The 14,238-nt window shown below is 40.1% G+C and overlaps 1 protein-coding gene across 1 annotated transcript; it reads right to left on the minus strand.

Annotated features, from left to right (window-relative positions):
* Positions 1-237: 237 nt before the first annotated feature.
* Positions 238-13,709, minus strand: ptprc (protein tyrosine phosphatase receptor type C). Its single transcript, XM_026147168.2, has 29 exons — positions 12,839-13,709; positions 12,566-12,685; positions 12,356-12,385; positions 11,864-12,118; positions 11,540-11,767; positions 11,327-11,446; positions 11,075-11,215; positions 10,824-10,967; positions 10,264-10,419; positions 9,284-9,501; positions 9,121-9,181; positions 7,954-8,062; positions 7,475-7,512; positions 6,681-6,790; positions 6,393-6,483; positions 6,229-6,305; positions 6,104-6,140; positions 5,924-6,021; positions 5,634-5,759; positions 5,359-5,516; positions 4,952-5,087; positions 4,056-4,205; positions 3,673-3,763; positions 3,450-3,589; positions 3,152-3,283; positions 2,954-3,070; positions 2,684-2,847; positions 1,777-1,912; positions 238-1,257 (listed from the first exon to the last, which is right to left on the minus strand). Exons 1-29 carry the CDS (start codon positions 13,128-13,130, stop codon positions 940-942), a joined length of 3,993 nt encoding a protein of 1,330 aa, XP_026002953.2. The 5' UTR covers positions 13,131-13,709; the 3' UTR covers positions 238-939.
* Positions 13,710-14,238: the final 529 nt, after the last annotated feature.

Here is a 14,238-nt window from a genome sequence, read left to right on the forward strand (position 1 = left end):
TTTTCCCATCTTTTGAAACAATCACACACTTAGCAACGACTTTTGATGAAGCTCGAGGTTTTGGTTTCTGGCTCAGAGCCGCCCTGAGACGAGCTGAGACGTGTTATTAGTGTGTTCTCTCTGATCGGCTGCTCAGCCCTGAAACTAATATGTAGAAACAAAGACACGTGTATGATTTTAACCTCCTGAAGATTTGAGCTCGTTTTCACATTTTTCTATTCAAGGAAAGATCCAGAGTAAAATGTCATCAGGTAAATTTATTGCAAACGAAAAAGAAAACTGTTGACCCAGTCTGCTCCACGAGTACGTTACTGGTGTGACTCAAAGAAACTCAGCACAACCAAAAAATGTTGATTCAAATGTTGCTCCAACTTCATTAGTGGGAGAAATATACAACAGATACTTCAAACCTTTCAGTGTTCCTGTAGTAAGAAGCTGAGTGAGGAACATATTTATCTTTTAAAGATATGCTTAACAAAGCCGATGACAGTGAGCAAATACAACGCATAAATACAACTGTAATAAAAAACGCAGTGTGCCATAAAACACTGACTTTAACTAAATGTTCAAAAAATGCTTGTTACTATGTATAAATGAGGAAACAGAAGATGAACTAAATAACAGCGTAGAGGACAAAACAACTCGTCTGCTGTATATTTCAGATTTAGTTGTTAGACCCCTTTAAATATCCAGTAAAGGGTCCAGTTTGATGACAGCTGTGCTGGTAAACTTTGTGAAAAGAGAGAAATTACATTTGCATTCAGAAACATTTATAACTTAATTTAAATCAAACACTTTGGAAACTGACGTGAGATATTTGGTCAAATTCTTCCACAAATCTAAAAGTTTTACAACGTTTATACATTCATAAGGTAATTTAAAAAAGCATAAAACTGAAGCGCTTATTTCCATCAGTGGACACAGTCACGGCCGGCACCCTCACACCTCCACCGTGACAGTGGGACCGTTGCTGGTGTCGTCCAGCGGCGTGGTCTCCGTGGGTGGGGCCTCTTTCTCCGCCTCCTCTTTCTTCTCTTCTTTGTCAGGCACCAGAGGAGTGCTCTCTGCTGCCGCCTGCTGCTCGTTGCTGGTAGTGCTGGCTGGCTCCTCAGCCTTGCCTTCGTCTTTCTGCTCGGCCGCTTTCGTCTCGTTGACGATCTGCACCGAGTCGGCTGCAGAGGCCTGCACCGGTTTCACTTCCCCGTTTTGAACGGGGAACACGGCCTCCACGGCGTCATATATAAACTGGTATTGCTCCTGTTAGAAACACAGGAAACAAATATTGTTTCAGTGTGTTTCTTGTTAGAGTGAATCTTGCTTTCTTTGCTGTCTTACACACTTCCCTAAATAACCAGCAGGAAGAATCCCACGAACACAACACAAACACTGAACCGATACTACTAAACTCTGTGTGGACAAGCACGGATATCACAGTGCTTCATATCAGACTTCTACTGTCGCCACAAACTAGTCATTACAGTTTCCAGCTGCTGTAAAAGTTCACATAAGCCTGAACACACTGCTGAAAACAGGCAAAATGCAACAATGACTCAAGTTTACATCAGCAGCAGGGAGAAAACAAATGGGCGTGGCTTTTTCATAGATTTGTTATCAAATAGAAGGCAGAAATGATCTTTATACTTGAGCTTACTTTTGTTTTTAAAACAGTAATATAAAATATACATTTCATAGTGAGCTAGAACAGGGAACTGGTGATGTGCAACGCTGATCTCTGGTTATAAGCAGAGTGTGAACGATTGTGTTCCTCTTTCTCACCAGGCTGGAGACCATGCGCTGTCTCTCTTTGCGCAGCGTTTTGACCACTTGGAAAACATCCACCAGCTTCTCGCTCTCAGCGTTGTCCAGCACGTTCCACAGGGCGCAGAAAACCCCTGAGCGGGACGAGCCGTCGCTGAGGAGCACACAAGTTACAAACAGGAGTTTATTAATTTATACATATCCATTTATGTATTAGACAGCTGTGGGCCTGTGAAGGACATCACATGAAAAGTGGATCTGTTGTCATAGGAAATAAAAATATAACTAATTAATCATCAAACAAAGGATTTCCTTAAAAGAATAATTGATGTTGGGTTAAATTCATGGGAATACTCAACTATTCCTGATCAGCTGACCTTTACTGTCTTTCACACTAACATAGATGCATTTTACTGTGTACACTCGGTAATCACACTTTGTGTGAGGTGTCTTTAGAGAGTGCTGTTGGGAGTGTTCACACTATTTTTATAACATATTCATGCCTGAAAGGAAATCAAATGCATGGTTTCCTTGAAATGAGGTGAGGCTGCAAAGCAGGGTGAGCTCATTTTCATCAAGATCTTTATCTAAAATTTGCAACGTAAATGATTGCTGCATTCATGCATGCTCTGTCAACTGTAGGGCTTGCACCAAAACATGTGGCAGCATCTGTATATGCGCAGAAAGCAGCTACGTAGCTGATTTCTCTGTTTAAAAGACATCCTGCTGCTTAGATTTTACCGAGCTCTTTATTTAAAAACACTGATCAAAGGGACACTAGTGTCCGCCCTGAAACCCAGCGAGATGGAGAAGTCGGCTGTTGCGACACATTTTACTGATCTGAACGCTGAGAACGATGACTCGTCCTCGCTGCGTGCTGCCCCGTTCTCATCTCGTCACTGAACTGTTCCCCGTGTGTTCTTACTCGCAGTGGACCACTATGGGGTTGTTCCTCTGTGATCTGCTGGTGCCGCAGTTTTGCTTGATGTCCTTGATCATGTCTGTGAGGTCTTGAGGTTTCTCCGGCACCTCCTCTTTGCTCGTCCACTTCAGGAACTGGAAATGGTTTATCTCCCGTCTGTCTTTCCTCTGTGGATAGAAGAGGACGAGAAGAGCACAGCTGGCTTACAAATGTCCGGTCTCATCAGTGGGCGAGGCTCGCTTACAGAGGCAGAGTAGGTGGCGGCTGTGTTACCTTGACGTGGCGGATCTGCATGGTGCGTCTGATGAAATTTGGCGAGTTGTCTGTGCTCGTCACCTCCACCTCAATCTCCCCAAAGCTCTTCTTCTCTTTGTCCCAGTAAATACAGTCCTGTTGAGCAGGAGAAAACAAGCATATTTACCACATGTACATTTAATGTGTGTCACTATAAGTATGTTATATTGTATGTACCGCTGCTTCACTGCTGTCTGAAAGCATGACGACAGTATAAACTTTCTTCTGGTAAATCATCGACCAGAAGTCCCCCGTGGTGTCTGCCAGTGGGGTCTGCGCCACTATGAAGACACGGCAGCCCCAGTATCCCTGTGTGGGAGACAAACACATCGAGTCCAAACATAGAAGATGAGACATTTCATTATCTGGTGCAACAGGAAAGAAGGTGGCAGGAAGCAGTTTGTCACAGTTTGACATCGGCTGGTATTTTTAGTAGTTTACATAGAAACGGGTTCATAAATAGGCTGAACGTTACCGTGATGTGCGAGGCGTTGATGTATTGAGTGGAGTCTTCATCCTCTTCATCTGAAGAATCTTCCTCCTCATCGTCTTCGTCAGGGTCACTGTCCTGACTTCGTCCTTCATCCAGCTTCAGGAGCACGCGGTTGAAGTCATCTGCAGGTTTGATATGAAAGAAGTGGAACTGAGCAGATGTAATCTTACATGCGAGCACACGCGTGCATGCAAAGCAAACTCACAGGGGATGACCGACGAAGAACGATTCTTCTTCTTGTTTTCTTCGGTCACTCCTGTGTTGAGCGTCCTCCAGTTTTTAAAGGTGGGGAGTCTCTGCAAGATCATTTTGTCTATTAAAACTTTGCTTCCATCCAATCCATCGTGCAGGATGTGATGGAGAAGAGGACGACAGGCACACTTGATGATATTTTTAGATTTCAGACGTTTGTGCTACATCAATGTTTTAGGGTCATTTACATTATTCTGTCAGAGCTCTGTCAGACACTCTTTACGTGAGTTCTCTGTGACTCACTCAGCGACTTAAACACGATCAAAGCTGCATTTTCGGTCCCTCGCACTGCTTTTCTGTAGTTTACAGCTATAAAAGTGATAAGATACGGCGTACCTCAAACTCCTCCTCCATGAGCGTGGGCTCGTCGTCCAAGTTTTTCTCTTTGAGCGTGTTCATTGTGCTGTGCAGCTCAGACAGGCTGATCTCTGTCTCTCCAAACTGGTTGTGCTCCAGCAGGGCCTGGTGAATCAGGATGTACTGGGCCTGTGTGCACACAAATGCACTCATGTTAATGCACGAGAGACAAACCTCGAATGTGCCGCAGCATTTATATCTCATTTACCCTCATTTATTTAATACAGGATTTTAAAAAATGAAGCTTTGTTTATGTGCAGTGTAGTCAGTGTATGTACATCTAACACGCGGTGTTCCTCACATACATTTCTTTACACAGTAGGTGAAATATAAAGGTGAATGAGTCTATAATACGAACATGCAGACTAAAGAACAGGACCACATGTACACACAGAGGGCTGACTGACACAGAGCTGCAGATGTAGGTGAAGAAAAAGAGGGCGGGGCCAAACACAAAGAGGAGAAACAAACAAAAAAAAAAAAACAGGAAGCAAAACCGGAACAAGACAGGAGATAATAACACCGAGGAAGACAGGAAATGACAGAAAGAGTACGGTGTACATGTTTAAAATACAACTTTTTATAAACATAACATTTTTAAAAATATATTAAAAATATACATAATATATACAACTGTACATATTTAAGTTTAGCTGATTTAACTAATTGTTAATCTTTGTCATATATCCTTCCATCTGTTGTTCTGTCTGTTTGTAGATGCAGATAAGGTGATTCACTTTCCTGAGAATTGGCATCAAACTCGTTGTATTTACAAGTATTCTTCTGTTTTACACACACACACACACACACACACACACACACACACACACACACACACACACACACACACACACACACACACACACACACTTTACCTCGACTTGGACCATGAGGCATCTCTGTCTGCGGAGTCTGACCACGTAACCGTAGATGTCCACTCTGCCCTCTGACTCCAGACCTTCCATCATGGCATCGATGCCAATGTAGGTTCCTGTCCTGCCGACCCCCGCGCTGCACGAGAAAGAAGTATCACCTATGAGTGCCGTTGTCTTATTTAACCTGATGTACAATGACGCACTTTAGATCTCAATTAACAGCTCGTGTTTTAATCTGAATTAAACTAAGAGGCGGTGATCTGAAGAAGTAGGTGTGGCTACAAATAGACGTCCATCCAGTCAGACTTTGCCTAATATCAGCCTACAGATGTACTGACATGGCTGATGGAACAAAGTGAAACAAACATGTTAACCTGAGCCGAGCGTAGAGTGTGACCTCTTCATACCTGCAGTGAACAACGATCGGCCCACTGAAGAAATTCTTGAAGGCGTTGACGCGCCGCCTCAGTTTCAGGAGGAGGTGTGGCTCTCCAGGGACTCCGTGGTCGGGCCAACTCATGAACTGGATGTGGGTCACCTCCCTCTCTGAGTTCTTCTCTCTCTTCTGCAGGTGCAGTTATTGAGATAAATGTGCATGCTGAGCAACACTTCTACACAGATATGATTACAGACATTAAACACTTTTACAGTTTTGTCGGTTCAACATGTGACGGAGGCTTACGTTTGTCAGGCTGAGACGGCGGATGGTGTAATCTGGGTAGTGGTCCTCTGAGTTCAGCTTCACAATAAACTCCTCATAAAGCTCAGTCTCTCGGTCAGGAGATGGCCAGTACTGAGCACATTTGACCTGTGAAACGATGTGAGAGGAGAGAGGCTGACTGTCGCTCAGTGAGGAAGGAGAACGGAGCAAACAATACGAAGGTCTAAGATTTAAGCAAATCAGATAAGAAGCTTCTCAAAGAAAGGATATTTCTCTGTGACTGATTTTAAAAACTTTAAACACGATCTTACCCTGTTTCCCTCCTCACATCGTGTTACCATGACGATAATTGAGGACTGCTGTTCCCAGATCATCCTCCAGAAGTCATTTATAGTTTCTTCCTTTGGTCCTGCAGCGAGAACACCGTAGATAAGCATCATACATCACAGTCATTCAGTGCAGCTGTGTGAAGGACGGCAGCGTGACTTTACCTTGAGCTGCGATGTACTTTTTGGACTCTTTGAATCCCTGCAGGAAGAACAGGAGTGATGTTTGACTGTTTTATCGAACAGATGTCATGAACTTTATGTTGAACAAGCTGAACATTTTTACATACGTCAACGAAGCTGGCGTTGATGTAGTCGCATCCTGGCTCTCCATTTCCTGTGGTTAGCTGGACACGGTTATAATCATCTAGTTCAAGACAAAAAATAAAATAAAATAAATGATGACAGTCTTCACAGTGACTCTCAGTGATTTTGATAACATTGATCAGCTCACAGGGCAGAATGTCCACGTAGCGGTTCTTGATAGAATTGCAGGACTTCTTTGCCTCTTTCACCGTGTATCTTGAGAAAATTCTTGGGATGCTCTGCAAGTAAATTAAAGCAATGTTCTTTAAAAAACATACACTTTGGACTCCAACCGTCTAACATGTATTCAGATCAAGTTTTGGCCTTTTGTTTTCCATTGTCTGCTCCTCTGACATACTATGGTTAATCACCCATTCCTGAAAATAAATAACAGAAGTAGAAATACCCCCTACCAAAGACCACAGAGTGCACTTACCTGAAACTCAGCCAGGAAAAGTCTCCCCTCATCAGCGAGCTTCCTCTTGTAGGTTTCCAGCAGGACCTCTGCTGCGATCGGCTCAACAAGCAACAGGTTTTCTTCATCATCTACAACAAGCAGTCAGCAAAAAAATGAGCTCGTAAAAAAAACAGAATCTTACAGTATTTGTTAACATACATCATAATTTGTATGCATAGTTTTTATATAACTCTTTCAGTCACCCGAATTCAACAAAGTGATCTGCTGTTAGATAACATAAAAATACATATATGAGGTTAAAAGGCAGGTTAACTCCGCCTACCTCAGACCGGCCATAGGACACTTATGTAAATGAGATTCTTGAGCTCAAGAGTTTCACTTCTTGCTTAAAGGAGTTTAAAGAAAAATCCTATTCAAGCACAATTTCACTGCATTCATTTCATTTTCAAAGAAATGAGTAAATACCACAGTCATCATATTTACTCATAATGTGATGAAATTTAACTTTGAACTTTAAATATTAGTACATTTTACACTTTTCCCAAAAGGGTCTGAATTCTTCAGATTTGATATTTCACAGGATGTTTTTATGTGCTCTACAGCTGCTTTTACAGCTGTTCCAATGATCATAGATGAGAACCAGCATGACTTCACAGTCAATTCAATTTTGAAAAGAGGAACATAGTTTACTTGATCGTGTTCCTGTCATCCTGTTGTTATCTAAACCCTAAAGGTTTTAGTAAAAACAGTACAAAAACATATGAAAATAAGTGATGCCAGGAACCGAAACTCTACTATTAAATAAAACTCACTTGTTGTTGAAATAAGCATCATGCTTTCTCCCAGGTCACTGTGAAGAAAAGAGCATAGGAAGGTTTTTAAATTCAACAGAAGCAGTGCAAAAATCTTATTAACATTTTTATTTGTGAAAAATGAACAAATCCTAAAAAAGCGAGCGCAGCTCGGCTGTTAAAATAACAAAGGAAACGACATATTCAATTCAGTTTTATTTATACAGCCCCAAATAACAACAACCTTGAGGTGCTTTATATCGTAAGGTAGACCCTACAATAATACATACAGAGAAAAACCCAACAATCATATGACCCCCTATGAGCAGCACTTTGGTGACAGTGGGAAGGAAAAACTCCCTTTTAACAGGAAGAAACCTCCGGCAGGTTTCTTCCGGCAGGCTCAGGGAGGGGCGGGGCCATCTGCTGTGATTGGTTGGGGTGAGAGAAGGAAGACAGGATGAAGGCATGCTGTGGAATATGCACAGAAGTTTTCTTACTGGGACTGTCGGCGTTTCAAAATGTAGATCTTGTAGATGACAAAAAGTAGAGCCACAGACGTGAGGATGATGAGGAAGACCAGAAACCCAATGACAGCTTTGTCATTATCTGTAAAAGAATGGGACGAGTGAGTGCATGTATGTAAAACATAAGGTAAAAACAAAGTACACCTTATGTTATTTCTAAGGTTTGACATCAGGACATAATAAACAATAATCTACCCCTCAGCAGTGTGTGAAAAATTAAATACATCTCATGATTCAGTGCCTTTAAGAACCACTTCTTAAAGGCACCACAATAACTTGAAATAATCCTTCTCTTGTAGACGTTATAAGTCTCTCATATCATTGTGGAGGAATTTTGGTCCACTCGTCTTTACAACACTGCTTCAGTTTATTGCACTTTATGGGCTTTTACTTCTGCACAGTTCTCTAAAGGTCTTGCGACAGCATTTTAATCATATTGAGGTCTGGACTCTGGAATGGGTCATTGGAACACTTAGATTCTTTACCTTCCTGGCCTCTAAATTCTGTTTTGAATACTTTGTGCTCATTGTACTTTTTCGTTAACTATTCTTTGTTTTGTTGTAGCATTTAACATGATATCTGAGACCTGTAGAGTCTGAGATGCAGCACTTGGGTTGTTGTAGTTTCCATGAACACTGCACAGTCTGACACTGAGGTGAACTTTCTGGGACGTCCACTCCTGGGACAGTTGGTAACTGTCCTGAGTGTTTTCTTTGTGAATAATCTCACTTATTGCAGACTTTCCAAATGGTTTAGAAATCCTCCTTGGCACGGTGTTAATGCAAACCTAAATGCTCCAGAAGTGTTAACATTTGCTTGTACCTCAGTTAATGAAGTGCATTTGATCAGCAGCACGTGGCTGTTACTGAATTCCTATGGAAGCAATAAGGCTGTACTTAGTTTTTTACACACTGCTTCTGAGTTTTGGCTTAACTTGTATTAAGTGAATACAGATATGATGTAAAATGTCAGGTGTTGTTGTTCATCTTACCTAGGTTAATGTAAAGATGATCTTTATTATGTCATAAAATCTTGGAGAAGGTGTACTTTTAAAAAACTTGGCTGTACAATGTGTAAATTGAATTTGTAAATATGTAAACTGATTTATCCAACAAACTGTGTCATTGAATCCATACTTACAGCGAGTATCAGCTGTTCCTCTGCCCGGTTGGCTTTCAAAGTATCCGTTGAAAACAGTCACCTATAAATACAGATGTTTCAGATGTTCATTCATAAGAAATGACACCATTAAAATAAAGCAGCCATAAAATAATCATATACTTAAAAGTAGGATGATACAAACCTCCACTCTGTATGCTGTAGAGTAGCTCAGATCCTTGAATTCAAACTCACAAACTGTTTTATTCTGTAGTTTGTTTTCACCACCAGGATGAAGACGTGCTATGAATCTTCTTTTTTCTATTGGTCCTCTAATCTTGTCTCTATCTCCATGCTTACACTCTACTTTAATCACATTATTCTCCGGCACAGTTACAGTCACTTTAGGGGAACCGTCGGGTACTGTAAGGAAATGAAAACAGGGATCATAGTTTTAAGATTCATTTTTATGTCCATCAGCAACGAGACAAAACATGTGAAAGTAAACATGTTTATGTTTGCAATGTTAAAACGATTCATAATAGAAATTAATTATTAATTATTGAAGAATTAATTTATCATTTTGTTTTCATGGAGCCCAGCTTACATTTAATGTACAGATATGTAACTTTAAAAAACAGAAAACATGTGAATGAACTTCAGTTATCTCTTATCATTAAACACATTTTCCCTCCAGAATAATATGAACGAGTAAAGAAAATTAACAAACACATTTCTATAAGTCCCAGAGAACAAGAGTCTGAGTCAGCGCTGCTTAAACGACTGAACGTCATAATTACTGTCACGTTTCTTCACTGATGACTCAGCATGTTTTAATGTTCACTGTAAAGTTTCAGAGAGTCGGATTTAGTTGATATGAGGGATGCTCTCTGTTTCATGGCATTTATCTTAAAATATATCTAAATCACATTAATTATGATCAGGACTGTCACACTGAAAAACACATTTGTTTCCAATCTTTCACTAAAATAAATGAGCTCGAGTTTATTCTTCTTCATGAAAACATCATTTTGTAACTTTATTTTCTGCTGTTCACCACCAAAGTCTTCATGTTGTGTTTTAGAAGGATATAAAAAATAAAGCTAAACAAAGTTTGATTTTGATCAATTAAAGGTTCAGCTTTGTTATGAAGTGTAATTCTGAATATTTAGTTTGGTAACTTACCTCCAGGGGCAGTTCTCAGTGGAACTTCCCTTTTATTGGAAACCGTCTTGCTGTTGTATTTGGGTTGGACTCCACAGGTATAATCAGTGAATGCTTCGAGTCCAGTAAAATCACACGTTCCTCCGTCAGACTGAGGCTTTGGGATTCCTGTGATTCCTGTAACATAATGTTCATGAACTCTTTGTGGTTTAAATCAGCAGGTCCAGCTAAAGAGACTTCAGGTGACTTTGACCTGCTGGCTTTAGTAAACACGACAACGACATGAGCAGCAGACTGAACATAACAGGTTGGAGATCTGAGTATAAGATAAGAATGCAGTGACATATCGTTATTTTGGATCATACTTCATGTGTTTAGTTATAATTATGTACAAAAATTAAATCGATGTTATATTGCCAAGTAGTTACCTTAAGAACAAAATAAATATTCTGTATATGTAAATTATCAATTAAGTTGATGTTTTTAAAAAATAAACAAACCAAAAACACGAAACAAATAAATTTTAATCTAAAATAGTTATAAAAATGTAAGTGAATTTAAATTATTATTATTGGACTTACCTGTTTTCTCTTTGGAAGAACAACTGCAGTCATATGAAAGATTGCGAAGGGTGTGAAGGACGTCCTTGCAGTTATCACTGGTTGTTTTCCAGCTCAACTCAATAGATTTCATGGCTGTTTTGTTCTTAATGTTAAATTTAAGATCTGTTGAAACAAACAGTAACAGTGCAGCAGCTGTTAGTTTGTGTCGCTTCAAACTATCTGAGGAGGAAAAGCTTCATCCCTCTGAGGTAAGTTAAATATCAACACACCACAGTCAGTGTTAAGGTCGACGGGTGGAGTTGTCTTATCCGTGCTGATATTGTTTTTTGAGATCAGACCAGTACAGCTGTATTCGGTGAAGGGCTCCAGCTCGGACAGCGGTTTGTTCACTGGACCAGGTTTGTCTTTTTCTGAGGAGAAACAAAGACGACATCATTTTTATAACTCGGTGCATGCAGCAGTTCATCTTTGGTTTTATATTCAAAATAAAAATTGATCCATGAAGCGGATGTTTCACTTACCTGAACAAGTGTAATACACTGTGATATGTTTACACTCTTTGATCTTTGGTAACGTTGGCTGTATCACTGCAGGAAGTCCAGTGGAACCACTCAGTTCAATTTCACTTGAATTATATAAATCTGAGGAAAAAATTAAAAAGAGAAAAGCATTAAACATTAAATCAGTTCTAAAGAATATGAATTTCAATTCAAGGCATAATGTTTTGTACGAACCAACAATGATGTTTGTGGTGATGTTAAATGAAGAACAGTTTCCTGAAGTGAAGGTTGTTTCAAAATCAGAGCAAATGTCTCTGTGTTTGACACAGAAGCTTTTACTGCCACTGCTGCACTGATCAGCTGAAGTTACATTTGGTGCTGATATTGAAGAGCTGATGTCCCAGTTACTCTGGTAACAAACACATCCATTTATGCTGCTTTGCCCTGTAATGTCTGTTTTACCTGAAACACACAAGTGATGCACAAATATATTTGATATCAAGTTTGTTAAACTACAAGAAGGTGAAACACAAAAAATCATGAATTATTTGTACTCACTCATTTCTTTTGTTTTAGTTTTATTTCCAGTGGAGGTACACTGGAGTGTTTTACTGCCATCACTGTGAATAAATACAACTTGATGCTCATATTCAGTACAGGGCTTCAGGCGTTGGATGTTGTGTTGAGTAGAGTTGACCCTCTCTTCAATCACTCGTCGACCTCCTTCAGTAATACTGATGTTGTAGTCACCAGGGGGGGAGTTCATCACATTAATCTGCAGTCCAAACTCGATGGGTGTGACAGTGTAGGAACCTGAGCACGAAATCAAATCGATTGTTACATTTTGTTCATGAACATCAATCAGCTGCTGAAATGTTTCATCTCAGTCAGTTTGTTCATGCAGATGTTGACCACAGTCCAGCGTTGGCTAAAACTAAAACACAATCTTTACACTCGATAGAAAAATAAACTTTCACTAAGTAAGAAACGCTCGACAGCATCACTAGTGTTTGAAAGCAGACGACATATTATCTTTAAACTGACACTCACACTTTGGAGGCTCAGGAGTCGTCTCGGTGGCTGAAACGATGCATTCAAATGAGATCAGAAAAGAACAAAATTATTAGTTTGTGATTATGCAGCATGAATGTACAACAGCTCAGAGCACCTTACAGGTACTTGTAACTCAGCAGCGCCGTGTTCTTTGCTTATATTCACATCAATGTCATCACAGGCCTGTATAATAAAGAAACGGCCAACCTTCAGTGGTAGCTGTCACTGTGGTGCCTGTAGGTGAGGCCTGAGAGTCAGATGAGTTGCTGGGTGGAGTGGGTGTGAGTGAGGTCTCATTTGAGGTGCTTGCAGGAGGAGCTCTGGTTGCTGTGTGAGAGCAGGCTGGAGGTCAACTTCAGGCAGAAATACCTAACAGCTAGCAGACTGGTTGTACCTGACACGATGCTAAACTACAAATGTAGCATTTTATCACACAGCTGTGCCAATAATCCATGAAACTATAAACTCTGAATACATTACCAGACATGGCAGTTGAATTCACTGATGGACTAACTACTGTAGCATTTGGGGCCATGGATGAAGGTGAGGAGTCAGACAACGTGGCTACTGTAGCATTTGTGGTCGTGCGTGGAAGTGAGGCTGTTGAAGTGGCTACTATGGGATATGTGGTCATGCGTGGAGGTGAGACGTCAGACGACGTGGCTACTGTAGGACTGGTGGAAATGCGTGGAGGTGAGGAGGAGGCTGTTGAAGTGGCTACTGTAGCATTTGTAGCCGTGCGTGGAGGTGAGGAGGCTGAAACAATTTTCATTCCAAGAAAAAGAAATCAGCCTGACGTAAAGATGTTAGCTGTAACTGTAGCAAATGTAAAATGTTCTCACTGTAACATTTTCACTCTAACAGTCGTGTTTCATGTTGTTAGAAAGATGCTGTGCTACTTGTCACTGCTATCCCATTCCCTATGCTAGCAAATTAAATATAGTCCTATTAATACTAATTATTGTTTACAAAACACAAACAAAATGATCTAAGGATAAGAGTAAGATGGATCAATGATAAGTTTTTATAGACAATAAAAGACTAACTGTTGTGTTGGATAATCAGTGACTTCATGTTACATGTTACTTTCATGCAAATTGGATCTAAATCCTAACAACAGAGAGCTGCTGCTCTGATTTGTCCAGACTCACTGAACTTGAACTCAAATGCATCTAAATTAAATTACAAGGAATCTAAAGTCAAATTTAACGTACAGGGACTTCGGGCAAAAGAAAGTATGGAACAGATACATTATGTGCAAAGCTATGAATTATTACACATAAATATAGTTCATTATAATATGAGCAAACAGAGCCTGCCCAAGAGCCTCAAATCACGCAGCCCGGTACCAAACGACCCGGACCACAGAGCGACTGGAGACCGCTGGTATACAGCATGTTAATTTGCTTTCATTCAGCTTCACAGAGGGTAAAAAATGATTAGGAAAATACTTGATCACATATATGTGATTACCCATTCATGGAAAATTATCTGTGCAAAACAGCTGCTATATGAAAACAAGGATTTCACCTTTTTCACAGTAAACCTATGATTAAATGAAGACAAAGAACAATACATTTTACACATTTTGCAAAAACATAACTGTTTTTTGTTTTTGGTGTTTGCGTTTAAATTCTGTCTGACACAGATGACCCAGATCGAAGCTTCTGTTCATCAGTTTAAGTAAGAAGACACATGTCTGTCATTTCATAGTAAGTGTTTGAGGACTGTGTACATTTACACATGAGGCTGAGGGAGATGCATGCTACATCAGGAAGCACAGCAGGGGGACAACTGGAATTAAACAAGTCTGAAAACAACATAATAAGAAGTAAATGTTATAAACTGAATAACATCATAAATATATTGGAACTCACGTT

This window comes from Astatotilapia calliptera, chromosome 17, assembly GCF_964374335.1.
Source record: "Astatotilapia calliptera chromosome 17, fAstCal68.1, whole genome shotgun sequence".
In the NCBI taxonomy this organism is placed as follows: domain Eukaryota; kingdom Metazoa; phylum Chordata; class Actinopteri; order Cichliformes; family Cichlidae; genus Astatotilapia; species Astatotilapia calliptera.